Genomic DNA, 24849 nt, shown 5'->3' with positions numbered 1-24849 from the left:
CACTAATTTTGGGGGTGCCTGGCTGGCTCAGAGGAGCATGTACTCTTGATCTTGGGGTCCTGAGTTCAAGCCCCATGTTGGGTGTAGTGATTACTTAAGTAACAATAAAACTTAGAAATATCACTACTTTTTGAGGTACATTTCAACTTCTACCTTTCTTGAAATGTATATATGTTCCTTTTATCTCTGTCTCCGACAGCTATAATTAGGAGGGGTCTTACTTTGGAAATTTTGAGATTCTCCAAGTTTAAAAGAGAGCGCACTGGCTTAAGCTATTATTAAGTGTAATGAAGCTCTCTCTCCGTCTGCCTGTAGAGCAGTGCCTTGCCACCCTGATTCACTGGAATCGTGTGAGGAGCTTTTTAAAAACAGATGCCTTGACCTTCCCTCAAAGATTCTGATTTAATATGTCAGAAATGAAAACAAATAAGACTCTAAGGTGAATTTGATGTCTGTATAAGAGAACTGTTGCATTATAGTCACCCTTATCATTATACTGTTAATTGTTTCTGTACATTTAATCATCCAAATAGCTTAAAGCAGTAATTTCCAAATACTGGTGGAGAACTAGCTACATCAACACACACAGACATTTGGGCCCTATCACTAACAGTGTTGATACACTAGGTCTGTGGTTTTATCCAGGCTTCTGTATTTTTTAAATAATGAAAGAAGACCGATATATAACTGGGTTATAAAAATATTGGATGAATGGACTAATGTACCATATTAACTTTTTTGTATATTCCTTTACAGTACTATTCAGATACATACGTGTAAATATTTGATAAACATTAAGGACCAATTGACCATGATATGCCTTAGAGATTACTTTGGAAGATTCTGGCCAGTTGAAATCATATTTTAAATAGTAGTTGAATGACTGCTATGTTTAGATTTTTAGATGCTCCAGTACTATTCAGTAGTATAGTTTAGTGTTTCATACATTGGTACATTTTATCTAGCTCTCTTATTTTAGATAATAACTTACTGATCACATGAAAAATTTAGAATGACTAGATTCTTTTTCCTCATATTATTCTGATAAATATTGTTACATTCTAGTATAGAGTTATATTATTACTTTCTTAAAGAATGGGATTGTCAGAATGTGGCTTTAATAAATTTTTTCTTCCTTTTCTTTAGTGTTATTCCTCTTTTAAGAGAGTCTGTTGGAATATTAATGCAGAGAACTCCTCCGGTATTAGAAAATACTCTGCCTCAGTGCTACCAGAGGGTAAGTTTCAAAGCTTCCAAACCATTAGATTTTATGTTGTTTCCAAGCTGTTAGGGTTTTTAACTTTTACAAATATGGGTAGCATATGTGTAATTTAGTATTTCTTCCAAGATTGAATGCTAACCATGAATGCCATTTATACAAACCAGAATAAAATCATTGGAAAATATTGAACTTTACTAAAGAAAATGTGGTAGAAATTGTCCTCATTTAGAATTTGAGCAGTTCTTTTAGAATATAGTTACGAATAGCAGATGATATAAACATTTATTCAATATATTTTTTGAGCTCCTACTTTGTGCTAGAAATTCTAATAAGGTACTAAGGATATAAGGGTAAGCAAGACACAGTGTCTGTGCTCAAAGAGATTGTGGTTTAGTGGGAAAAAACAGGTACTAAACAATAAATTGATAAATAAGAAAATATCCATGATAGTTACTATAACAGAAATTTAAAAAAGTGATGTAGTAGACATGGATGATTACCTTAGACTCACGAAGGAAGTCATATTCAAGGAAATTGAAACCTTGATGACAAGAAAGAGCCAGCCTCATGAAAATCCTGTAGAAGAGTGTTTTAGGCAAAGGAACACTTTATGCTAATGCAGAAATTCTATGGCTGGAACTAATTTAGAGTTGTGAAGACCAGAAGAAAAGGCCACTGTGGCTAAAGCATCATCAATAAAGGGAGTGGCTGGAAAGGGGAGAGAATAGTAGGGGACAGATCATACAGAGATTTTTGGTCTTACTAAGAGGTTTAGATTTAATTTTAATCCAGTGGGAAGTTTTAGAAAGTTTTTAGGGAGGAAGAGTGTCATAAGGGAGGAAGAGTGTCATGTGTTTTTAAAAGATTATTCTGCTTGCTATTGGTGAACAAATTCTAGAGAGAATGGAAGCAAAGAAAACCAGTTATGAGGTTCTTGTCATTTAAGTGGGGAGAAATGGTGGTTAGGACTACCGAGGGAGCAGTGAAGATGGAGGTAAGGACACATTTGGGATAAATTTTTGGAGATGGATTATATTAGTGGAGGGGAGAAAAAATGTTGACTCTCAACTAGGTAGATGCTGGTACCATTTGTTAAGATTAAGGCTGTGTTGATGCAGGTTTGAGGATGGAAAATCATCCCCGCCCCCCCAGATCTAGAGTTCTAATCTGGGTGTGTTAAAATTGAGATGCCTTCTGTACTCTTAGGGGAAATGTCAGTGAAGTAGTTGGACATGCAAATCTGGTGTTTGAAGGAAAGATTAGGACTAGGAAAAGTTCTGAGTCATCAATATATGAATAATATTTAAAATATTGGGGGGGGTGCCTGGGTGGCTCAGTTGTTAAGCGTCTGCCTTCGGCTCAGGTCATGATCCCAGATGGGTCCTGGGATCAAACCCCGCATCAGGCTCCCTGCTCAGTGGGAAGCCTTCTTCTCCCTTTCCCACTCCCCCTGCTCATGTTCCCTTTCTCTCTCTCTCTCTATCTCTCTTTCAAATAAATAAAATCTTTAAAAAAAATAAAACATTGGGATTATGTGAGATCCCCTTGGGAGAATTAAGCTCTTTTCTTTTTAGCTTTACTTTCAGCTCCAGGTTTACAGCACAGGGGGTGGGAAGCCAGAAAAGGGAGTGGTTAGGAAGGGAGCTGGAAAACCAAAAGAGCGTAGTCTCTCAGAGCTGAAGAAGGAAGCAGTGATCCACTTTCTGTGGGGCAAGCAAGGTAGGAACAGAGAAGTGATCATTGGTTGGCATTGTGAACAGCGCTAATAACCTGGATGAGACCAGTTTTGGAGGAGTTTGGAGAAGAGAGCATGATTTGAGTAGATTAAGGAGAAAATGAATTATGGAAGTAGAGACAGTTGCTACAGACAACTCTTTTAAGAAGTGTGGCTGTTAAAGGGAGCAAAGAAATGAGTTGACAGCCCGAGTATGGATATGGTATCAGGGCAGGGCTGTTTGTTTGTTTTTAAAATAGGATATTCTGGAATAGTGCTGTCCCATAGAACTTTCCCCAATAATGGAAATATTATATAATCTGCAATGCTCAGTATGGAAATCACAAGCAAAATGTGGCTACTGAGCACCTCATGTATGGCTAGAACAATTGATTTTTTTTAGTGTAGTTTAATTCTCCTTATTTAAATAGCCACATGTGTCTGGTGATTTCTGTATTACACAGTGCAGTTGTAGAGCATGTTTGTTATTGATAGGAACGGGCCATCCTAGAGGAAGAAATCAATGATACGGTAATAAAGGTGGTCATTACAAGAATGAAGTTCTTGAGAAGATGAAGAAGGATTGAACCATGGGTGCTTGGGTGGCTCAGTTGGTTAAGAGTCAGACTCTTGGTTTTGGCTCAGGTCATGATCTCAGGATGGTGGGTTCGAGCCCTGTGTTGGCTCAGAGCCTTTAAGATTCCCTCTCTGCCCCTCCCTCCCACCTTCCCTCCCTGCTTGTGCTCTCTCTCTCTCTCTCTCTCTCTCTCTAAAGAAAAAAAAGAAAAGGATAGAACCAGTAGCAGTATGGAGGAATTCAGTGTAGAGGGGAGCCAGGGGTACTGTATTCCTGGAGGGGAGGCAGAAAGTGCTGACATAGATGAGGGTCACCTGGTGGATTTGGTGGTACAGGATAAGGGATTTTTATGTACTTCTGTTTTATCATTTATAAGGCAGTATAATCAAACACTCCTCTGGCGCAGAATGCCAGAGGAGGGGCACCTGGGTGGCTCACTTGGTTAAGCGTCCACCTTCAGTCCAGGTCGTGATCCCCAGGTCCTGGGATCAAGCCTTTTGTCTTCCCAGTTCAGCAGGGAGCCTGCTTCTCCCTCCCACTCTGTCTCCCCCTCTACTTGTGCTCTCTCAGTCAAATAATTAAGTCTTTTAAAAGGGGAGGAGGGGCGCCTGGGTGGCTCAGTTGGTTAATCTGCCTTCGGCTCAGGTCATAATCCCAGGGTCCTGGGATCGAGCCCCACATTGGTTATCCCTCTGCCTCTCCCTCTGCCTGCTTGTGCTCTGTCAAATAAATAAAACCTTGAAGGAAGGGAGGGAGGGAGGGAGGGAGGAAGGAAGGAAGGAAGGAAGGAAGGAAGGAAGGAAGGAAGGAAGGAAGGAGGGAAGGAGGAGAAGCTCTAAAAAGGTTTTTTTAGATAGGGAAAGTGAAGTGTTGCCCATTTATCATTTGTGGTTATCATTTTAAGGTAGGGTAGTCATCATAACTGTGAAGGGAAAGGGGCAATTTATTGAATGCTTACTATAAGCTGGTCCCTGTACTAATTGTTTTACATATACAGTTTCTGGTCTTCACCATATCCATACAGGGTAAGTTTTATCTTCCTTTCCATAGGTAAAATTGAGGCTCAGAGAATTTAAGTAACTCATCCAAGGTCACAAATGCTAGTGGCTGAACCAGAATTCTAATCCACATCTTTCTGATTCCAAAGCTCATGCCCTTTCTATTATACCACACTGTTAGAGCAGGAAAAGCATCTGTGACTATGCTTTCCCCGTATCGTTTAACTTGAGGAGAGTTAAAGCCAATTTGTATAGGAATATTCCTTAGTCTTAGCTACAAGAGTACTTGCATTCTTAGAGGTAGAAGAAATCTATTCATTTGGTTGTTTCATTCACAGTAGACCATCCTGTGAGGATGCCATTCAGAAACACGTAGAGTGATATCAGGTTCAAGCCACTATGTCATCAGAGTCCTGAAAGAGGAAGAGTCCACCTTGACCTCTTTTCCCAGTAAAAGCAGTTTTTAAAAAAGGCCACAGTTGGTATTGTCTCAAATTTCCTACCAACTGTTTTGGAGTTTATAGAAAATAATGCCTACAATAATCAAATTCTGATAAAAAATGAAAATTTTTGATAGCTCTCAGTTCAACTTTTTCTTAATTAACATCCCAAATAGTTACCTAAAAATCAGAGAATCTCAGAATTGAAAAGGATGTCTTTTTGGTAATAGGCATTCTAACAGGTGTGAGGTGGTATTTCATTTGGTTTTGATTTGCATTTCCCTGATGATTAGGGAGTTGAGCATGTTTCACTGTTGGCCATCTGTGTGTCTTCTCTGGAAAAATGTCTGTTCCCATCCTCTGTCCATTTTTTAATCAGTTTGGTTTTTTGCTATTGAGTTATATGAGTTCTTTTTATATTTGGATGTTAACCTCTACCTTTTCAATTTTTTTTTACCTTTTCAATTTTTAATGGTCCTTTCACGTTTTCTATTTTTTTCTCTTATTATGGCATTTTTTAAAATTATGCATTTTCTATATTTCCAGAAACTTATCCATTTTGTCTGTTTCAAAATTGTGTTTTTATTTTGTGTATGTGTATGTATATTTATTATACACACACATACACAATTTACTAAGCACTTCCTTGGGCCAGGCACTGTTTTAGATGCTAAGGATACAAAACATTAAAAAAAAAAGAAAAGAAAAAAATTCCCTGCCCTTTTGAGCTTAAGTTCTGCTGGAGAGACAGGCAATAAAAAATATAAATAGTATGAATGAAAAATGCAGTGTATGATATTATGCTCCAAAAAGTAAAACATAGCAGAGAAACATAAAAGTGAAAACATTATTATTTTACATCGAGTAACAGGAGACCAAGAGTACAGGAGTTATAGTAGCTTACTGAGAAGATGACATCTGAGTAAAAACCCAAACAAAGTGGACCAACTAGAAATCTGGAAGGGAGGTACACTTCAGACAGAGGGAATAGCAAGTACCCTGCAGCAGGAGTGTGCCAGACTTTTCAGCCAATGGTGAGGAGGCTGGTTTAGCTGAGGAAGAGAGAGCAAGGGGACGCCTAGTAGGAGAGGAGGTGATTAGGTAACAAGGGGGCCATGTGATATGGGCCCATATAAGTCATTGTGAAAGCTTTGATTTTTATTCAGAGTAAGGTGGGAAGCCATTGGAGGTTTTTCAACAGCAAAGTGGCAGCATTTGACCTAAAGTAACAGGATCGCAGTTGGGATACTATGATGAGAATAGATGGAAAAGGTGCAAGGCCAGAAATGGACCAGTTATTATAATATTATATTACTACACTTATACTATTATAATAATCCAGACTAGAGATAATGCTGTCTTCAGCTAGGCTGATAGCAGTAGAGATGGTGAGAATGTTTGGATTCCACTCAGTGGTAATACTTTGTGTATTCACAAGCTACACATTCATAGAGTATTCCTTTTTATGGTTTTTAAAATCCGTTATTTGTAGTTGTTCTTTTTCATTCTGGGTTTATTTTTTTTCTTTTCCAAACCTCCTTCAGAGTTTGTCTTGCCAGTGTTGTCAGCCTTAGGCTATGGAAACCTTAAGGAGCCATTGGAAAAACTGAGAGATGTCCTTCTCTTTTTCGTTGTCACATGATTCAGAGAAGAGTGTATGTTGGCATTTAGCTTCTTGGGGGCTTGGGGATGCAAACGGTCCTGTAGTTTCCGACACAGGGAAAAAACTGTCCTGTCCAAAATATGCCCGCTTTGGGAAACACTGACTTCTCTACTTCAGTAATTTTTCAAAGAACTAGTTTTTTGATATTGTGAATTCTAGTAGTTTCTAAGTCTCTGGACCATTGATTTCTGTCCTTTATTTCCTTCCTTCCTATTTCTTTGAGTTTACTTTGTTATTGTTCTTCTAGTTTCTAAACGCAAATGAGTTTATACTCGTTTTCTGATCAATGTACTTGAAAGTGTAAATTTCCGTCTAGGTGCTCTCTCAGCTGTGCCCTCCAAATTTTGGCACGTGATTGTTCACATTTCCCCAAACACCTGCCATGGCACATAATGAGTACTCAATAAGTATTTGTTAATTAATTCAAATAATCTCCCCGACCCCTCCTTTGAACTAGAGAATAGAATCCATGTTTACTGAATATGTTGCATAATAATAGTATTACAGTTAATAATCTGAATAGCAGTTTACTGAACTGCAGCATAATAATAATAATAGTAAAACAGCATACATAATAAAATAAGGGGGCCCTATGATGTTAATATCTGCCCTTTCTGTTTCAGGTGCAGCAGTTGCAAGGAGTTTACAGTTTACAAGAACAGCACTTCTGGACCTTATGTTCTGATGTTTATGTTGGGACCTTGAAATTAGTAGTAGCCCCTGATGCTGATGCCAGGTGGATTTTAAGCCAAACACATAATATTTTTACTCAGGTATGACTTTTTCATTAACTTCTTAAAGATCTTTGAATTTATCTTATCTACTAGTTTAAAAAATACTTACTACTTAACATGTTAAATATGTATGTATATAAATATATATATATACACACACACACGCAATACTATGAGGAAAGCATAAAAGTACTTTTTTTCAACCATACAGGCAAAATTGGGAGATCTTATTTTAGTTAATACTCTTAAGGAAGATAGTCCTGTTCTCTCATTATACCGATTTGAATTCTTAAGAAGTAGATTCTCCTTTACCATATACTCCTTATAAGACATGTTAAATGCTGTTTAAAGCCAAGAACTAAAATAGCATTTGGAATAAGAATAATGCCTTGTCAGTGGCTTTAGCTAAAAGTAGACTATGTTAACGTTTTTGTGTGATAGCAAAACCATAGTTCTGTGTCGTTTAAAGCTTAATATGCTGTTGTATTTGGAATCATAAATTCGTCACTGCATGCCTGCAGGTAAGTCATTTGACTTGATGCTTGTTCTGTCTTGAGTTGACATGTCATGTGACTGATAACGTAAGAGTGATATATATGATTCTGTATCTGTTGGGAGAATAAGAACATCATGTCAAAAACATCTAAGGAAAGAGAGAATACAAATTTTTTTTCATTCTAGTTTGCTGGAAATATTTGGCGAAAAATCTAGATGTCGACACTGCTGCTAAAATTACCTAACACATAGATCTAATGAGGAACTGTTTCCATGCCTTAAAAATGTGTGCTTAAAAACTGGCCTGTGCCTCCTGGTGTGATGCAGTGAGAGCGTGGGGTACTTTTGCCCGAAATGGTTAATGTGAATCTAGTCACTAGCAGAACAAACCCAGCTTGTACAAGACTGTTAGCCTGGGGGCACCTGGGTGGCTCCGCCGTTAAGTGTCTGCCTTGGGCTCAGGTCATGATCCTGGGATTGAGCCCTGCATCGGGCTCCCTGCTCAGCAGAGAGCTTGCTTCTCCCTCTCCCACTCCCCCTGCTTGTGTTCCCTCTCTGTGTCTCTTTCTCTCAAATAGATAAATAAAATCTTAAAAAAAAAAAAAAAAAAAGACAGCCTAGATTCTTACCAAGTGTTAGTGTCACGAAAAGGGGGGAAAAACAGTGTGGAGTTAACTTCACAGTTAAATGCAGTGTCTTACCTTGATTGAATCTTAGATTGGAGGGAAAAAAAAACAGGCACAGAGGAAATTATTGGGTAACTGGGAAATTTGAATATGGACTGCATAATAGTTCATAGTAATTGTGTAGGTGTTAGATTTCTTGGGTGCAGTAATGGATTGTTGTTATCGAAGAATGCTCCATTCTTAGCAGATCCATGCTGAAGGTTTTAGTGGTGAAGGATCAGGATACCTAATTTTCAGATGTTTCAACAGAAGTAAAAAGACTATAAATAAATATACTTAGAAATAAAGCAAATGTGGCAAAATATTAGCGATTGGTGAATATAAGTGATTTTATTTAAAAAAAAAATAAAGCTAAAAAAAAACTTTGGAGGCTCCTCATTGCCACCAAGATAAAACCCAAACTTTCTAGCATGGTCCCATTAACTTTTCAAGCCTCCTGCTATTCATTCCCATATACTTCATACCCCTCTAGACTGTTTACTTTTCTGTGTGGGACAAAGATCCTACTCTAATGTCAAGGTCCAATTCAGTTGTTACTTTTTCTCTGAAGCATAAAGACCCCTCTAAGCTGCATAACTTTATCTTGTGATATACATATTTATCTGCAGGTTTCTTCCAAATATGATTTTGCATTCTCAGTGCTTAGAAAAATGTATGTGTATAATTAATTTGTTGAATAAACAAATTCTTAAAACTGTATTTGACCAACACCATCTTTACATGTGCTAAGTATGGAAAAATATGGTTGGGTTCCCATTGGTCTTTTTAACCACAGCACAAAAAGATGGTAATGGGGGGGCGCCTGGGTGGCTCAGTCGTTAAGCGTCTGCCTTCGGCTCAGGTCATGATCCCAGGTCCTGGGAGAGAGCCCGGCATCAGTTCCCTGCTCCGTAGGAAGCCTGCTTCTCCCTCTCCCACTCCCCCTGCTTGTGTTCCCTCTCTTGCTGTGTCTCTCTCTGTCAAATAAATAAAATCTTAAAAAAAAAAAAAAAGATGGTAATGGTATAAAGAATTAGAGAGATAGACAGAGACACACACACAGAGGGAAAGAAGGAGAGAAAAAGGAGAAGAGGAAGAGAAACAGATACATCATGTCTTCAGACATGGACAACAGAATATAATATGCAGTTTAAATCCAGGATCTTAGCATAAATTAAATGATCTCTCTTCTCTAATAATGAGAAATGTATGGTTATGTTCCTTTGGGAATAAGTAATGAAATAATTTTATGTGTCGTCAACAGCAAGACTTACTCTACTACAAAGCAGTGTGCTGGTACCACTTACTCCAGAATTTTAATAACTAGGTCCCTTCTTTAACAGACACTCTTAAGTCTGTATGACTTTCTTGTAATGAGGCATGCAAGACCTTCACAGTATGTCTGAATCCTTCTCACATCTCTAAACAGGGGGTGTTTTATTTTTTTTTCCCATTGGTGATTTTTTTTTTATGTTATGTTAGTCGCCATACAGTACATCATTAGTTTTCGATGCAGTGTTCCACGAGTTATTGTTTTCATATAACACCCAGCACTCCATGCAGTATGTGCCCACCTTAATACCCATCACCAGCCTAACCCATCCCCCACCCCTCTCCCCTCTAAAACCCTCAGTTTGTTTCTCAGAGTCCATCGTCTCTCATGGTTCATCTCTCCCTCCGAATCCCCCCCTTCATTTTTCCCTTCCTTCTCCTAATGTCCTCCAAGCTATTCCTATGTTCCACAAGTAAGTGAAACCATGTGATAATTGACTTTCTCTGCTTATTTCACTTAGCATAATCTCCTCCAGTCCCGTCCATGTTGATGTAAAAGTTGGGTATTCATCCTTTCTGATGGCTGAGTAATATTCCATTGTATATATGGACCACATCTTCTTTATCCATTCATCTGTTGAAGGGCATCTTGGCTCTTTCCACAGTTTGGCTATTGTGGACACTGTTGCTATGAACACTGGGGTGTATATGGCCCTTCTTTTCACTACATCTGTGTCTTTGGGGTAAATGCCCAGGAGTGCAATTGCTGGGTCATAGGGTAGTTCTATTTTTAACTTTTTGAGGAACCTCCACACTGTTTTCCAAAGTGGCTATACCAACTTGCGTTCCCACCAACAGTGTAAGAGGGTTCCCCTTTCTCCAACTTCGTCAGCATTTGTTGTTTCTTGCCCTGTCAATTTTTGCCATTCTAACTGGTGTAAGGTGGTCTCTCAGTGTGGTTTTGATTTGAATTTCCCTGATGGCTATTGATGATGAACATTTTTTCATGTGTCTGTTAGCCATTTATATGTCCTTTGGAGAAGTGTCTGTTCATATCTACTGCCCATTTTTTGACTTGATTATTTTTTTGGGTGTTGAGTTTGAGAAGTTCTTTATAGATCTTGGATACCAGCCCTTTATCTATAGTGTCATTTGAAAATATCTTCTCCCATTCTAAATAGGGGGTGTTTTAGAGTCAAAAGTGGCTCTTATGTGGCTGCAGTAATCTTGCTTTTTCACTGTCATTTCTAGATCATCGTTCTTTCCTTTACCCTGTCTCCTAGTTATACTGCATCCTTCACCCTCCTAATGTGAGCTTCTGATGACCTCTGGGACATGCCGCAGTACTCTCCTAAGACTTGGGCACTTAGTCACGGTTTTCCCTCTGAAAAGGAATGCAGTTTCTAGGCTTGGAAATGCACAAGCAGCTGTGTCCGTGCTTAGGAACTGCTGAAGTTGTAACTGAAGTAGGTGGAGATGGCTTCTTCTGGTAACCTTAGACATCTTGGCTTTTAAAATGGCTGAAGCTGAAAGTTTATTCAGCTGCTTCTTTGGTTTTGGAAACTGTATTTGGGTTTTAAAATTTTTAAGCTCTGAAAAATATTTTCAGCCTTTTCATCAGCCAAGGTCAAGCCCACTCTATTTCATTCCTTGCAGAGCAGGACCTTGCAGTGAAGATAGTTCAACACATTTTTTTCCAGAGGGGACGGGGAGCCACCCTACTAATGACTTCTATTCCATACCTTTAATGATTTTAAAGTTGCTTAGTGATCATTGTTTGCAGAATTGAAGTTCCAAAAGACTAAAAGAAGGATTTCCTCAGTAATAAGTTATACTTTTTGGTTTTATGACATTTTCAGGTGTCTTTCTGATAGCTGATCTTTTTTTTTTTTTAAGATTTTACTTATTTATTTGACACAGAGAGAGCACAAGTAGGCAGAGCAATAGGTAGAGGGAGAGGGAGAGGCAGGCTCCCCGCTGAGCAGGGAGCCTGATGTGGGGCTCGATCCCAGAACCCTGGGATCATGACCTGAGCCGAAGGCAGCCGCTTACCTGACTGAGCCACCCGGGCGTCCCTTATAACTGATCTTAAATCAGAATTTAAGCGATAGGTTTTGGTTAAAAAAGTTCTTGTTAAAATATCTATGAAGACAACTTTAAACTGAAAACATCAGCTTGAGAATTACAACTTTCTATTCTATTGATAAAACTAAGCTTCATGACTATTTTAGAACTGTATATTAGGCATGTCCGTTTTATTTGCATTTTCCATGGTTATCAGTCTTTAACAGCCAACTAAAGCTGTGCATAAATAGAGAGTAAAATAAGTGAATTGGTGAACTTAGATTCCTCAGGAATTATTAGGTAAGGGATAATCCAGTTTTTAAACTACAAGGTTTTCTGTTGGCATAGAAAAAGTTCTCTTTCCAATTCTCCCCTGCACTACCTTTTTAAAAATGAGTTATCATTTGGGAATTGATGAAATAGAAAACTTATTTTTTATATTTAGTGTATGAACAAGAAGATTAAGATGGCAATTAACATTTTATGTGTCTTTTAAACTTGCTGATATCATCTGTTAATTTTTTTAATATACTGTTTTGTTAGAAATAATGTTTGAAGAAAAATCTAGAATATGCTTGTTTCGTTATGCTCTTCGCTTCCACAAAGCACAGAAGACAATCAAGCCTAAAACATGCTATCTACTCCCTGATAGAACTTCTTTTTTTTTTTAAGATTTTATTTATTTATTTGACAGCGTGAGAGAGCACAAGCAGAGGGAGCAGTAGAAGGAGAGGGAGAAACAATCTCCTAGGAGAGGGAGAAACAGGCTCCCCGTGGAGCAGGGAGCCTGATGTGGGGCTGGATCCCAGGACCCTGGGATCATGACCTGAGCTGAAGGCAGACGCTTAACCATCTGAGCCACCCAGGCACCCCCCGATAGACCTTCTGTCTTGATTTCTTTCATCTTTTCTCCTCTCCTGACTATTTCTGTTATGCATGTGAAGTCCTGAACCCCCAGCTTCCTGCTTCACCTTTTTGTGCTCTAGCCTCTAGCCTCAAAATAGCAGTTCACTCTGATACCCAGGAAGGAACCAGAAAGCCTCCTCATATGCCCAAATGGGAGTTCCCCAAGTTTCAGGAACCTCCCCAGCCTCCATGCTCCTGATCCCTTCCTGCCTGACCGCTGACTCCGCCCAGCCTCCTGTCTGCTGAAGGCTAGGGTGAGCCAGTGGGAGAAGCTACTTACCCCTCTCCAGGGAGCTAGCTAGTTTCCACCCTCTCTGTTTGCTTTCCTGTCTGTAGAAGGTTTTCATCTGTCACAAGCGTCAGTTCTGCTTGCCAACTCTGCAACTTCTCCTTAGCCAGCTTTCCATTTTCTTCATCTATGTGCTTGATGCGCACCAGAACCTAACCTCCTCGGAGGTTGGAGTAAACAGCCACGGGATGGGAGGCCAACAGGGCCCTAGATTCATTGTTTGTAATTAACCCACGAGGGTTAAGCCCTCACTGGTTGGCTGGTAGAGGGCAGAAACTGCAGCGGCAACAGCAGCTGGGCCTTCAGTGAGAGCCCACTGTGCACTGTAACAGCTGCTTAACGCATCACTCCAGCCTCCTTCAAAACAAGGGCTGTTCGCAATTTATGGAAAAAGGAACCCAGGCCCAAGTTACTGCTCATGACTTATAATGTCGTCATATTCACTCACTGTTCACTAATTCTGAGAGGCTTTACGTTTTACATGGAAGACTAAGGCAGTTTTCAAGATTTCATTTTAAAAGGATAAAGATTAATGTTCTATGTTCAGTCAAAAACTAAAGTAGAAAGTTTCTGTGGAATTGGTAGAGAACACAAACAAATCAATAATTTTCTATAGCCATATTCCTGTGTATTTTTCTCTCTTTTTTTTTTTACTCCTGATTTGTTTTCCTTTCCACAAAATTAATATTGATAATGAGGATATTCTAAGTCTATGGCACCAGGTTAACATTTATTTTCTTAGGAGCACATGTGTTAAAAACAAGTCTTAACGATTTAAAAAGTTTTGACTGAATTATGGTTTACATGACTCTCATAAGGCACAATGAATATTATATGGTTTTCACTCCCAGTGCATCCCAGTGGTAGAGTGTTTGATGCAACTGAGCCCTGTTTTGATCTGCTAGAGTATTTGTCTTGTCTTTATGGTGTGGATAAATGGATAAACTGTATAGAAAACCTGGTTTGTATTCAGGGAGTAGGTGACTCACTAGGATTCTTTGGAAATTCTTCTTTTCTCTCTGCTTTGAAGGAAATTGAGAAAGGAACATGGGAAGTTGGAAAACTTGGAAGCCGTCCCCGTCAGGACAGCTGGATGAAGCAAAGTGACTTTTTCTGTTAGACTGAGCTTTTATGTAAAGCTGTAGCTCCTCAGGGGAAAGATATAAGCTGGAGTAATTAACTCATGATTATGCAAAGATTCATTTACCTAGCCTCTTTGTTTTTCTTCTTTTTTTATTGCCTTGGGCTAACCTCATTTCTTATTACCATCTTCACTGTATTAGGGCTAGGGCTGAGGGAAGTAGCAGGGGTAGTAATAGGAGCCCAACTTATTTTGACCATTTTACTTTCATTAACAATTTTGTTAGAAGAGAAAAGGAATTAAGCCAGTTTACTTGGGCAGTAGTTGTTTTTTTCTTAAGGTTAGATATACAGGAATTTTGCAAAAGAGTTCCTTAGTTATTTCAGAGACCATCTGGGTTGAGTAAATCAGATATATTTACAACAAATCATAGTAATTTATTTTAATAGCCTTTTATAGCATATGAAAGCCTTTCTCATATATTCACATATAATCTTTACAGTGGTACCTGGGATGTAACAAGGGCTTATTAAATACTTTCAAATATTGGGTGAACATATAACAATTTTGTGAGATAAGTAGACTTGGTATTTATCAATGCTTTTAAAATGAGAAAAACTGAGGTTTGGTTTTAAATCTTAGCTCAAAATCATGCAGATATTAAGTTCTTTTTTCTGCCATAAGCCTCTTTAAGGAAAGGCTGCTAGTAAATGTAGTTTCCATAAATTTGAATAACAAATAAACAATTTTGAATTATAGAGCTTTAACTTGACCACAGCAAGGATTTTATTTTATTATTATTATTACTATTATTATTTTTAATGAGGCAAGAAAGCTAAAACCTTTTCTGTGCTGATAAGTTTCTAGGGTCTACCCAGCTTTTTATGCCATTTGAGTGGTCCCTGCTCCTCTCACCCCTTCGTTAGTGTTGTACAGAGCCCACCTATTTGAATGCTAGGAAAAAAAGCCATGCTAGAAATTACTGTAGTGTTACCCCCACTCTGATTTTTTTTCCCTTTCCATTAATATTCTAATTTACCTTTCATTCTTTGATACTGACAAGAAAATGCTTATTATAACTACTGTCTACTTTAATGTTAAAAAGTTATTTTTACTTGAAAGAAGGAATTTAGTAGAATTTCTCTTCATCCAACAAGCATTTATTGATCACTTACCATATGCCAGGCACTATTTGAGGTACTAGGAATCAGCAGTGAAAAAACAAAGACAAAATCACCGTCTTGTAGAGATAACGTTATAACGGGTGAGCGTCAGCAAACACAGCAATGGAGGTGATGTAAAATGATCAGGTTTTGGGATTGGGCTACTTTGAAAGTAAGGCAAACAGGTTTTCCTAATGGATTGAGTGTGAGAGAAAGAAGGGTCTTTAAGTTGTAACATCGAGGATGGCATTGAGCTGTAGAAGATACGAGATCACCAGGCTTGCGAGGAGGAAGTAGTGTTTTAATACTTGTCAGACGTCCAGGTAGAACTGTAAAGTAGATGGTAGGTAGGTTCCAGTGGGGAATACAAGTGTGGGAGGTGTGAGCATGTAGATGGTACTAAAAGTCTGGATACTAGATGAGATCAGCTTGGGGACAAATGGAGAAAAAGAAGGAATCTGAGGACTGAGCCTTTGGGTATTTCAGTGCTTAGTGCTCAAAGGTAGGAGGAAGAACCAGCAAAGGAGATTGAGGAAGACTGATAATTGAGGTAAAAGGTCACCAGTGAGTATTCTCTGAAAGCCAAGCGAAAGTGTTTCAGTAGGAAAGAGTGCGCACCTTTGTCCTCACTGTTAGAGTAAGTACTAAGAGGACTGACAGGTGAGTACTAGTCTGAGCAACTTGGAGGTGACCCTGACAAACACCTTTGCAAAGTGATGGGTGGCAAAAGTTCAGCTGAAATGCGTTCAAGAGAGGGGCGCCTGGGTGGCTCAGTTGTTAAGCGTCTGCCTTCGGCTCAGGTCATGATCCCAGGGTCCTAGGATCGAGCCCCGCTTCGGGCTCCCTGCTCGGCGGGAAGCCTGCTTCTCCCTCTCCCGCTCCCCCTGCTTGTGTTCCCTGTCTTGCTGTGTCTCTCTCTGTCAAATAAATAAAAAATCTTTAAAAAAAAGAAATGCGTTCAAGAGAGAATAGAGAAAAGGAGTTGTAGACAGCATATATACAACAATTGATAATATAGGAGAGATATTATCAATTTTGAGAGCAGTCCTTGAATAGGGGGTTCATCTCCAAAATTGAAGAGAGGCCTTAGAATGTAATTAAATAATCAACAGATGGTCCTACTTAAGTATTTGCTCATCGTCCGTCACAGGAAGATTGAGACCGGATCGATGTATGATTTTAGTAGCCAGTTAGGCAAGCACTTTGCTGTTCTCTAGCAGAATAACAGTAGATGGGTAACCTCATTGTTCCAGATTTCACTTGGACACGGTTTGTAATCGATAGCATGGCTTTCTTCTGTAGAGGTAAATGGGGGATCTTTTTGCAATTATGAAAATACTTATTTCTAAGATAAAATTACTGGCCCTTTCTGATGAAGAATGGAGAATTATGTTCCAGAGGCAAAAAAGAAAAACAATGTTTTCCTTTTTCAAAAAAATGAGATTTTTTTGTTTTCTATTACTTTTCTGAAATGTATAGTCTGCTATTGGTTTGTTTGATTTTCTGATTTTTTTTTTAACTTTTCAGGCTGGAGTGAGACAGCTTTATGTACAGATTGACTTCGCAGCCATGTAACGAATGAAAAGAAATTATCCTTTTTGGGGGACCTAATATTTCCGGTACTGTACAATCCCAAACGTTGTACCTAGCTTTTTAGAACAGAAAAATCGTCACTACAATTCCCCAGCGCCAAGTAGACCAGGTAGCGTCAGCAGTTTGTGGTCTGCCAGGAAGGAGCTCACAGCTAAGGGAACAGAACTAGGAGGAGCTCTCCTGGACTTTTGGTCTTGTCTTTTGTGCTCTTCCCTCCAAACCATTGTAATTTCTGACGTTTGTAGTTTTGTCCCAGGATCTTATTTTTTGTTTGTGTACCTTTTTTTTTTTTCCCCATTTTCAAAAATGCCCTTAGCCCTAGTGGTCACCCTAGCCAGTCCAAATTCAGATGCTGGGCTTCCATTCATCTGCACAGTCTTCACCGAAGCTGCTGGAAACCACTGCTTTCATTTCCACAAAACTAGTGTTATTAAAAAAAAAAAAAAAAAAGAAATCGTTTTATATGTAATGTCACAATGGTTGACATTCTTCAGTATAATCATATGTTTGTAAAATTGTTTGTACCTTGCAAACTTATGAACCAAACCATATTGGGTTTTCAAAGTGCCTTTGTATCAGAAAATGTATTTGCCAGCATAATAATGTACCATCAAAGGTCATGTGTATGGTTTTTTTTAATGGATAATTCTATAATCTGTACGAAGTAAGACTCTTACAAGTGATGTATACAGATTGTCTTTGTGTGTACTTCCAGCCTAGGTTTAAAGATATGAGAAGTTTCCTCTTATTGCTCTATCTCATTGAAAAATAGGTGTTATTTTGCTTTTTAAATCAAATTCAATTATCACATTATTCTGTGGACTGTGTTTTCAAAACTTTGCAAATGCATCTGTTATATAGATGATTGTTTCGACTTACTTAAAACATCTGCTAAATCCCAAATTTCTCTGAAAGCTACTGTGTCTGTGAAAACTTCCCTATGTGTCTCCTTGCTTTTTTTATGGGTTTTATTTTTATTTTTTATTTTTTTAGAGAGGTGGGGAGGAAGGGGCAGAGGGAGAGAGAGACTCTCACGCGGGCTCCACGCCCAGCATGGAGCCCGACACCAGGCTCGATCTCACAACCCTGTGACCGTGACCTGAGCTGAAATCAAGAGTCGTATGCTTAACCCACTGAGCCACCCAGGCGCCCCTATGGATTTTATTAATGAAAGGCAATGTAGAGGGAAGGCAGAAATGATTGTGACAATGTTACTTTGTTTTTTCATTCTTCAAATGCCAAGTCATACAATTTGTTTTCCTGTGCAAGCACTGCACAAATACAGTTGCTTTCAGAAACCTAAAAGCAGCATTTTATTGAGTTTAAACTGTTAAAGATACAGATCAATTGTGATAAAACAGGTGTCTTAGAAATTAATAAACAAGTTGATTTCTAGGTTTTTGTGTATTTGAAAAATAAAATTGTGATTTGAGATGACAAGTGCTTGAACACTCAAATGTTCTCTGTGTTTTTGAAGAAATATTGATCTGGATAGACATTTACCCATTGTTCTTCGTTTTATCACAATGTGTGTTCCCTTTTAACTTTAAAAAACTGAAAATTCTTGGGGGAAAAATCTCTGCAGGATGAAATGATTGTTTAGAATGTAGACCAATAATAAGCACTTTTTCACGGATGGGGCAGAAATCGCTGTTGATTTTGTCTAAGTTTTAGAGTATCTCTCTCCCTATTTCTGATCTACAATTTATGCACTAAAGTGTGTTAGGAAAACTGGACTGCTTTCTTAATGCTTTCCTAAAATGCTGCAGATTGCTATGAGCTGTTGACAGTCTCCTTTTTGCAGATTAAGCAGTATTTTCAGAACATTTTTACTTTACTGCCAGGCAGTTCTAAAGCTAAGAATTCCTGCAGTAGAATGTGTTTAATTAAAACAGTTGTTGAGATGTTTTAGGAGGGAAAGTATAAAAGGAAATGTCCTGATAACGTACTACTTTTTCATTATAAGTGTAAGTGACTGTTTGGAAGTTTGCATCCACTACTGAGCCTGACAGAAGCCTGGGATATTCTGTGGGTTTTGGCATATTGTGGAAAATGTCATATCTAGATGAAGATGGGAATTTTGGATGTGTGCCTTTAAAAGCTAATATTATATGTAATTGTAGTGATTGTTCACATATGGAGACAGTATTTGCACTGGCCTGTAAACTTGACCAGTGCATTTTGAAGGTCCAGTTCTGCCTTTCATCAGGCCCTCCATTCCAAGTAAAGTTTTTGTCAAAATATGTATCATTTTAACTATACTCTGAATACACAAGTGCATGCGTATGTGTTTTTTCTTTGATAAGGCATTGAGCATACAGATTATTAGACTGATATGGAACTCTAATTTTGCACCTATTACAAGAGATTTCCAGCTCATACCATTTGGCGGGTTGACATTAATGTTTATGCTTTAATTAAATGTCCTTAAACCTGTGTGTGCAGCAGTGACAAATCAGTGTGAGAAAAAGCAATTTTGTTCTCATTCTAACAAATATTCGGTCTCACCTGTGTTTCTGGCACAGACCTATTTGCTAAAGTAGATAATTTCACTGAGAAACACTACCTGATTGTTGTAATAGATTTGAGATGTCTCTATGGTTAACTCTTGGGGTGGGTGGGGTGGGGAGGGCAGGGAGTCTCTGAGTATAACTTTGCTAGTATCTTAAAAATCAAAATATTCCTTGGAGAACAAATTTGTTTCTCTCTGGAAGAGTTTACCTTGCTAAGTAAATTTCCCCAAACAGAAATATACCTATATTAGTTTCATGTTTTAAAATATAGATTGTATTACTCAAAGGGCTTACCGTATGTGTGACTTTATTTTGCTGACTCCCTGTGCACTTTGGTGAAGGACAGTGTGTAGTTTATCTGTAGCTCTGTATTCCTCTTGTCAAGCGGTCTTCTGCAGAGGCATAAGGAAGTAGCAGCAGATGTTAGTGGCATCTACCTTGTCTCCGGATGCTTCAGCATTCCTCAAAGCCTCCGTGTAGACCCCAGTAACCAAAATACTGTGACTTGTGCACCTTTGTAAAGCAGCCCAATCAGTGACTCCAAATGCAATTGATCAGAGTTCTTTAATGTTTTTACCTGCTATGGAAGAATAAATTTTATAGAGATGATTATGGTAGCATCCTCATATAATGCTGGGATTTAAGAACAAAAATATGTCATTGCTCAACATAGAATTTTATATCTAAGGGACTGTCCTTAAAAGCAGTCTCGTTCTACCTCTCATTTTACAGATGAGAACATTGAAGCCCAGAAATGCTGTCATTTACTCACGGTCACAGAGATAATTAGTGGCAAAGCCAAGACTAGAGTCCAGGTCGTCTGACTCCAAGTCAAGTTCGTTCTTCTCTACTGTGCTGCCTCTCCAGTGTAATATTTGCCTTTCTGTAAATGTGATGAAAAAGCATTTGTAAATAAAGGAAAGCTGACCTCCATTTTTGGTACATTAAGGCACTTTATAAATGGAGTTTTATTGTCTTATTTTTCATAAGTAATTATGAGGTTTAGAATATTATTTCCATACTTCCATTATGAGGTTTAGAATATTCTTTATGGAAAATATAATTTTTGTACTCTTTTACTTTTTTTACTCTTATGAAACCAGTTCCTGATTTTTAAAATATGATGACATCTGTGCTTTGGATACTTTTAACTTGTGAATTTTTCTGTTAATTGCCCAAGGCTAAATCCAATTTAAGGATTGCTTAGTTTCTTTATTTTGTTTATATTCTGTGAGCTGGTACTTTTTAGAAACCACGCTAATTCTCACAGGTCGTATCATTTCACTCCTGATACTTTAGTTTTCACTTACTGGGGAGCTTTTTGGATTTTTAACATTTATTCTCAGAGCCACACAAAATTGGGCATTAAATTAAATACAGAACAAAACAGGCCTTTTAAATTCAGTAGGGTGAAATTTTGAAGTCTTACCAGAACCCCAAATGTTAAATTGCTTACTCTCAACATAAAAGCATTACCTTGATAAAACTGAACTTTTTTCTTTCTGTCACCATCTTCAAAACAGAAATTATTTTCCAATTCACGAGAACTTTGGCCAAAAAAAGAAAGGAAAAGTTTTATTTTTTGAAGAACACTCATTAAAAGTTTTATTAATGGAAGAAGATTATTTCAAGACATGACCCACCAGAAGCCTTAGTGATCCAGATCTCTACCATCGAGATAGACTTACATATAGTGAAAAATTATCAAAACAAGTATCTGTGGAGAAGTATAGTTATATTTAAAGGCCAAATGGATGTGAGCCTTTTTGATGAGGGCATCTTTGGTTTGTGTTTAACCATTTCCCAAGTACAAATTATACGGAAAGGGTGGGATTCAACCTTTATTAAGTATTTCTGTGTCTTTGTGTAGCCTTTTAAAGCCTCACATTTCAATAAAGAAATTTGGCATGGTTTTATGACTGACAGAGCATTTTCAAATTCCCTCCTTGGGGAAGGAATTCATAACCGCATTTTCCAGATGAGGAAGCTGTTGTGGGAGAATTTAAATGACTTGCCTGAGGGATAGCCAGTGGTAACGCACTGACCTTAAATCCAGTGCTTTTTCTGATGACTACTCTGTTTTATGTATATCATTCTACAGTGGTTTAAAGATCCAAGAATTTGTAGCAGATTTGAACAGACTCTCCAATAAAATCAGTGAACAATTATGACAAAATTGATTATGGGGTAATAGTTGTTACATATACATTGCTTAAACTCATTCCTTCATTCAGTGCTCTCACGCTTAGTTCCTACCTTTGCCATTGAATTTAAATTGTGCAGACTAAAAAGAATCAGAACTCCTTTAAGAATTTTTAAAACCTTTTAAAGTTTTATTGATGCTCAGAGTAAACTGCTTAAAAAAGGGATTGACTCAGAAGAGAGCCCTTGCCAGTATGTAAGTAAAGAGAAACTGAATTCCTCCTGGCTAAGAGAGGTTAACATAATTGATGAAGGAATTATCTTCCAAGAAGTACAAATAATTTGTGCTGCTTGAGAGGGATCTGAGGCTGTACAACATTACATTTTATAGACACCTTTTCAAGAAGAAATCTATTTCATAATTAGTAGCAATCTATGCTTCATAAAAGTATTGAACTTTGAACTCTTCCCATGGCTTTGAAAGTTTAGTATTTGCAATTCTGATGATGTTGGAAAGTTTGTAAAAAAGAATGTCTGTCTCATCATCTATCCCATTATCCCCAAACTTAGTATGAACTTACATGCTCAGTAAATGTTTGGTTAACTAGTGAGTAAATATTGTAGGTCGTAGTGGATACAAAAGTAACAGTTGGGGGGACAGATAGAACCAGTAATTTATTATTACAGAAGACACCTCAGTTTTTCTTTGGCATTTTTGCACAAATAAGTGACTTTGTATCCACTTCGGCCATTTTTTTCTAGGAGCCCTGTGAGCTGCCTCTCAATTTTAATCCAGGAACAGTAGACAAAGAGATGTTATCCATGTTGTTGGATAGAAATTTGGCAGAACTGAGACTGTGGAAGCTGGGTCACTTGAATTTTTACATTATGTGTTACCAAATGAGAAACCACATTGCCTCCTTGGTTTCTGTGGAAAATTGCCATATTCATATTACTTTAAGGATCTGTGTATAACATACCTTGTTTCATTTATCTCCAGATGTATAATTATCCAAAACTCTTTCAGTGGTATATCCTGAAGGTGCTTCTATAAAAACAAACACTACATGTATTCATTTAGTGATTTAAATATTCCTAGAATCGTTTTTTTTCTTTTTTTCCCCCTCTAAATACCAAATTTTAATGGAGCTTCTCTATATTTCTTATTTTTCATCTTTTAATTGCTGCTGCCACGGTAAAATTTCCCATTTTTACTAGTGAAAAAAAAAAGCTTTATTTTGAATTTTAGTATTTGCATTTTGTTTAGGTACCACATATCATGTATCAGTTAGCCTCAGTGAAGATTCTGTTTTGAACTAGATGTATCCTGTCAAGAGTTTGCCAAATAATCCCATTGCTTCCTCCAAGAGCAAAAATTCAGTGATATTTCTTCCCAAGTGATACTTTGCCCCAACACTTGTGAGTTTGATCAAGAAACAGAATGGATCTTTTATATCGGAAATACTGTGAGTTAAAAATTGCCAAATCCTTTTTCAGTATATTCCAAGGACCCCTGCAACACTTTACCTCCCTGTCTTTAATGGTTTCTAAACGCATAGCCAAGTTTGGACTTGGGTTTGATTCCTATATGAAGATTATGGCACCAAAACATTTCTAAACAAACGTTTGAGTACAAGTCTAGACTGGAATGTCAAATTTCAAGGACTATGTTGTAATTTGATTTGAATGTGCTAAAGTGAGCAATTATGATTTGCCTAAATATAATACAACAAATCCATCATGTATATTTCATTTTTTTCTACTTGAAGACATTCATGTATATATTTTAACTTCAGATGTATTTAAAAATAATAAACCTTGTATCAAAATTCTTCCAATAAAATTTGTTTCAAAATCTTCACCTGAATTGTGTCTATCAGTTTGATAAACTGAAAGGAACATTGTGAACCTAACAATTACTGGAATCAATGCTAGAGGACTTAAGGAATGAAAGGGAAAGAATGGTGTTCAGGACCAGAAAACGGGAAAACTCACCGGAGGGAGGAGATGCTGGGAGATTGGAAAGGTCCTCCTTGTGGCTCTTATCCGTTATTATGCCTTATAAACACATCTCACAGTATTTACTTCCAGATATTTACATTAACCCCAAATTGTTCTTTCACATTATTCGCTATGCATTACCTCAACTTACAGGAAATAAAGACCGAAACCAACATGAGCATCTGTTATCTTTCCAAATGTTTTTTTTTCCCCTCTAATAAGAAGCAATAAAAAAATAACTTCTCCACAAAAACCCCAGATCCCATCCATCCCACCTTCTCAAACATATTCTTCTATCAAAGCAGCCTCTTCACTATCAATCTCTGCCACACAGTAAGGGCTTTATATTTGGTGTGTCTGCTGTTGAATACCTTATATGTGGTCTGAATGTGTCCTTTCTAACCATTGCCCTGGCTTGAGCCACCTCCATGGCAGCCCCTCCTCCAACCAGCAGCACAAACAATTCTGGCCTTAGGCAGGAAGTACAAGGAATTTCTGCTGAATCAGACTTATGCCCAGGCACTCTGAAAACATATCCTCTATCTTGGTTTTCTGATTATCTTTTGCTGGCCCTTCTGCACACTGGACTTTGACCTGCTAGATCTAGAGCACCTGCCAGGGACAGCCTGCCTTTCCTGTGTTCTCTAGAATTAGCCTCTGGCCTAAGGAACTCTACAGTGGCCCATCACCACTCCCCTCAGAGCAGCCTCTTCTGTTTACAGTCTGGTTTAAGCAAGTGATGTATTATAATACTTCACTACCTAATCTTTACCTAGAGTTTTGTTTCCTTCCCCACCGAAGCCACCCTATGTTGTACTGACAGACTAGGTAAGCTTCTCTGTTTTCACTTGCAGTCCTCCAGCTCAGGAATCTGGAACGGCTCCATAATGCTCATCAAATACAAATTCCCCTGAACAACTTTAGAAACTCGTAATGCTTTTTCCTCTCCTCCTTATCCAATCTCATTACCTACAGTATGATAATAAACTTATCATTACTCTAGACCACAGAAAGAGCAGACAGGGAGAGACCAACTGGTCCAATAGATGCAGATACAATGACAGGAATTTAGTATTTTCCATTCTGTAAAAAGGAAGGAAGGAAGGAAATAAAAAAAAAAAACCAGCATTTCAGTGGGATTCCAGTTCATTCAAACAATCTATTAGCTCATCCAGCCCTATGTCCAGGTTTAAAAAACAAAACAAAAAACTCTACCATAAGGTAGGCTTAGCACATGCTACTAACATTTAAATGTACATTTCAACTTTATCTGCTAAATTCCCATAACCAAGAGAAGTAATAAAGGTAACAGTAAGA

At 37.9% G+C, this 24849-nt stretch overlaps 1 protein-coding gene across 1 annotated transcript in view; it reads left to right on the top strand.

Annotated features, from left to right (window-relative positions):
* SLC30A7 (solute carrier family 30 member 7) overlaps positions 1–23390 on the top strand; it is an 85416-nt gene extending 62026 nt beyond the window's left edge. Inside the window, exons 9-12 of the mRNA XM_028101965.2 lie at positions 1147–1237; positions 7238–7387; positions 16811–16902; positions 20122–23390. Of these exons, the coding sequence (XP_027957766.1) occupies positions 1147–1237; positions 7238–7387; positions 16811–16858 (289 nt within the window). The 3' untranslated portion in view covers positions 16859–16902; positions 20122–23390. The remainder of the gene's footprint in view (positions 1–1146; positions 1238–7237; positions 7388–16810; positions 16903–20121) is intronic.
* The last annotated feature ends 1459 nt before the right edge of the window (positions 23391–24849 follow it).

Source organism: Eumetopias jubatus, unplaced genomic scaffold (genome assembly GCF_037043125.1).
Source record: "Eumetopias jubatus isolate StellerSeaLion01/CBP00866 unplaced genomic scaffold, mEumJub1_p1.0 scaffold_4, whole genome shotgun sequence".
Taxonomy (NCBI): domain Eukaryota; kingdom Metazoa; phylum Chordata; class Mammalia; order Carnivora; family Otariidae; genus Eumetopias; species Eumetopias jubatus.
Note: the sequence above shows the minus strand (reverse complement) of the source record. Positions and strands in the feature narration are given on the sequence as shown.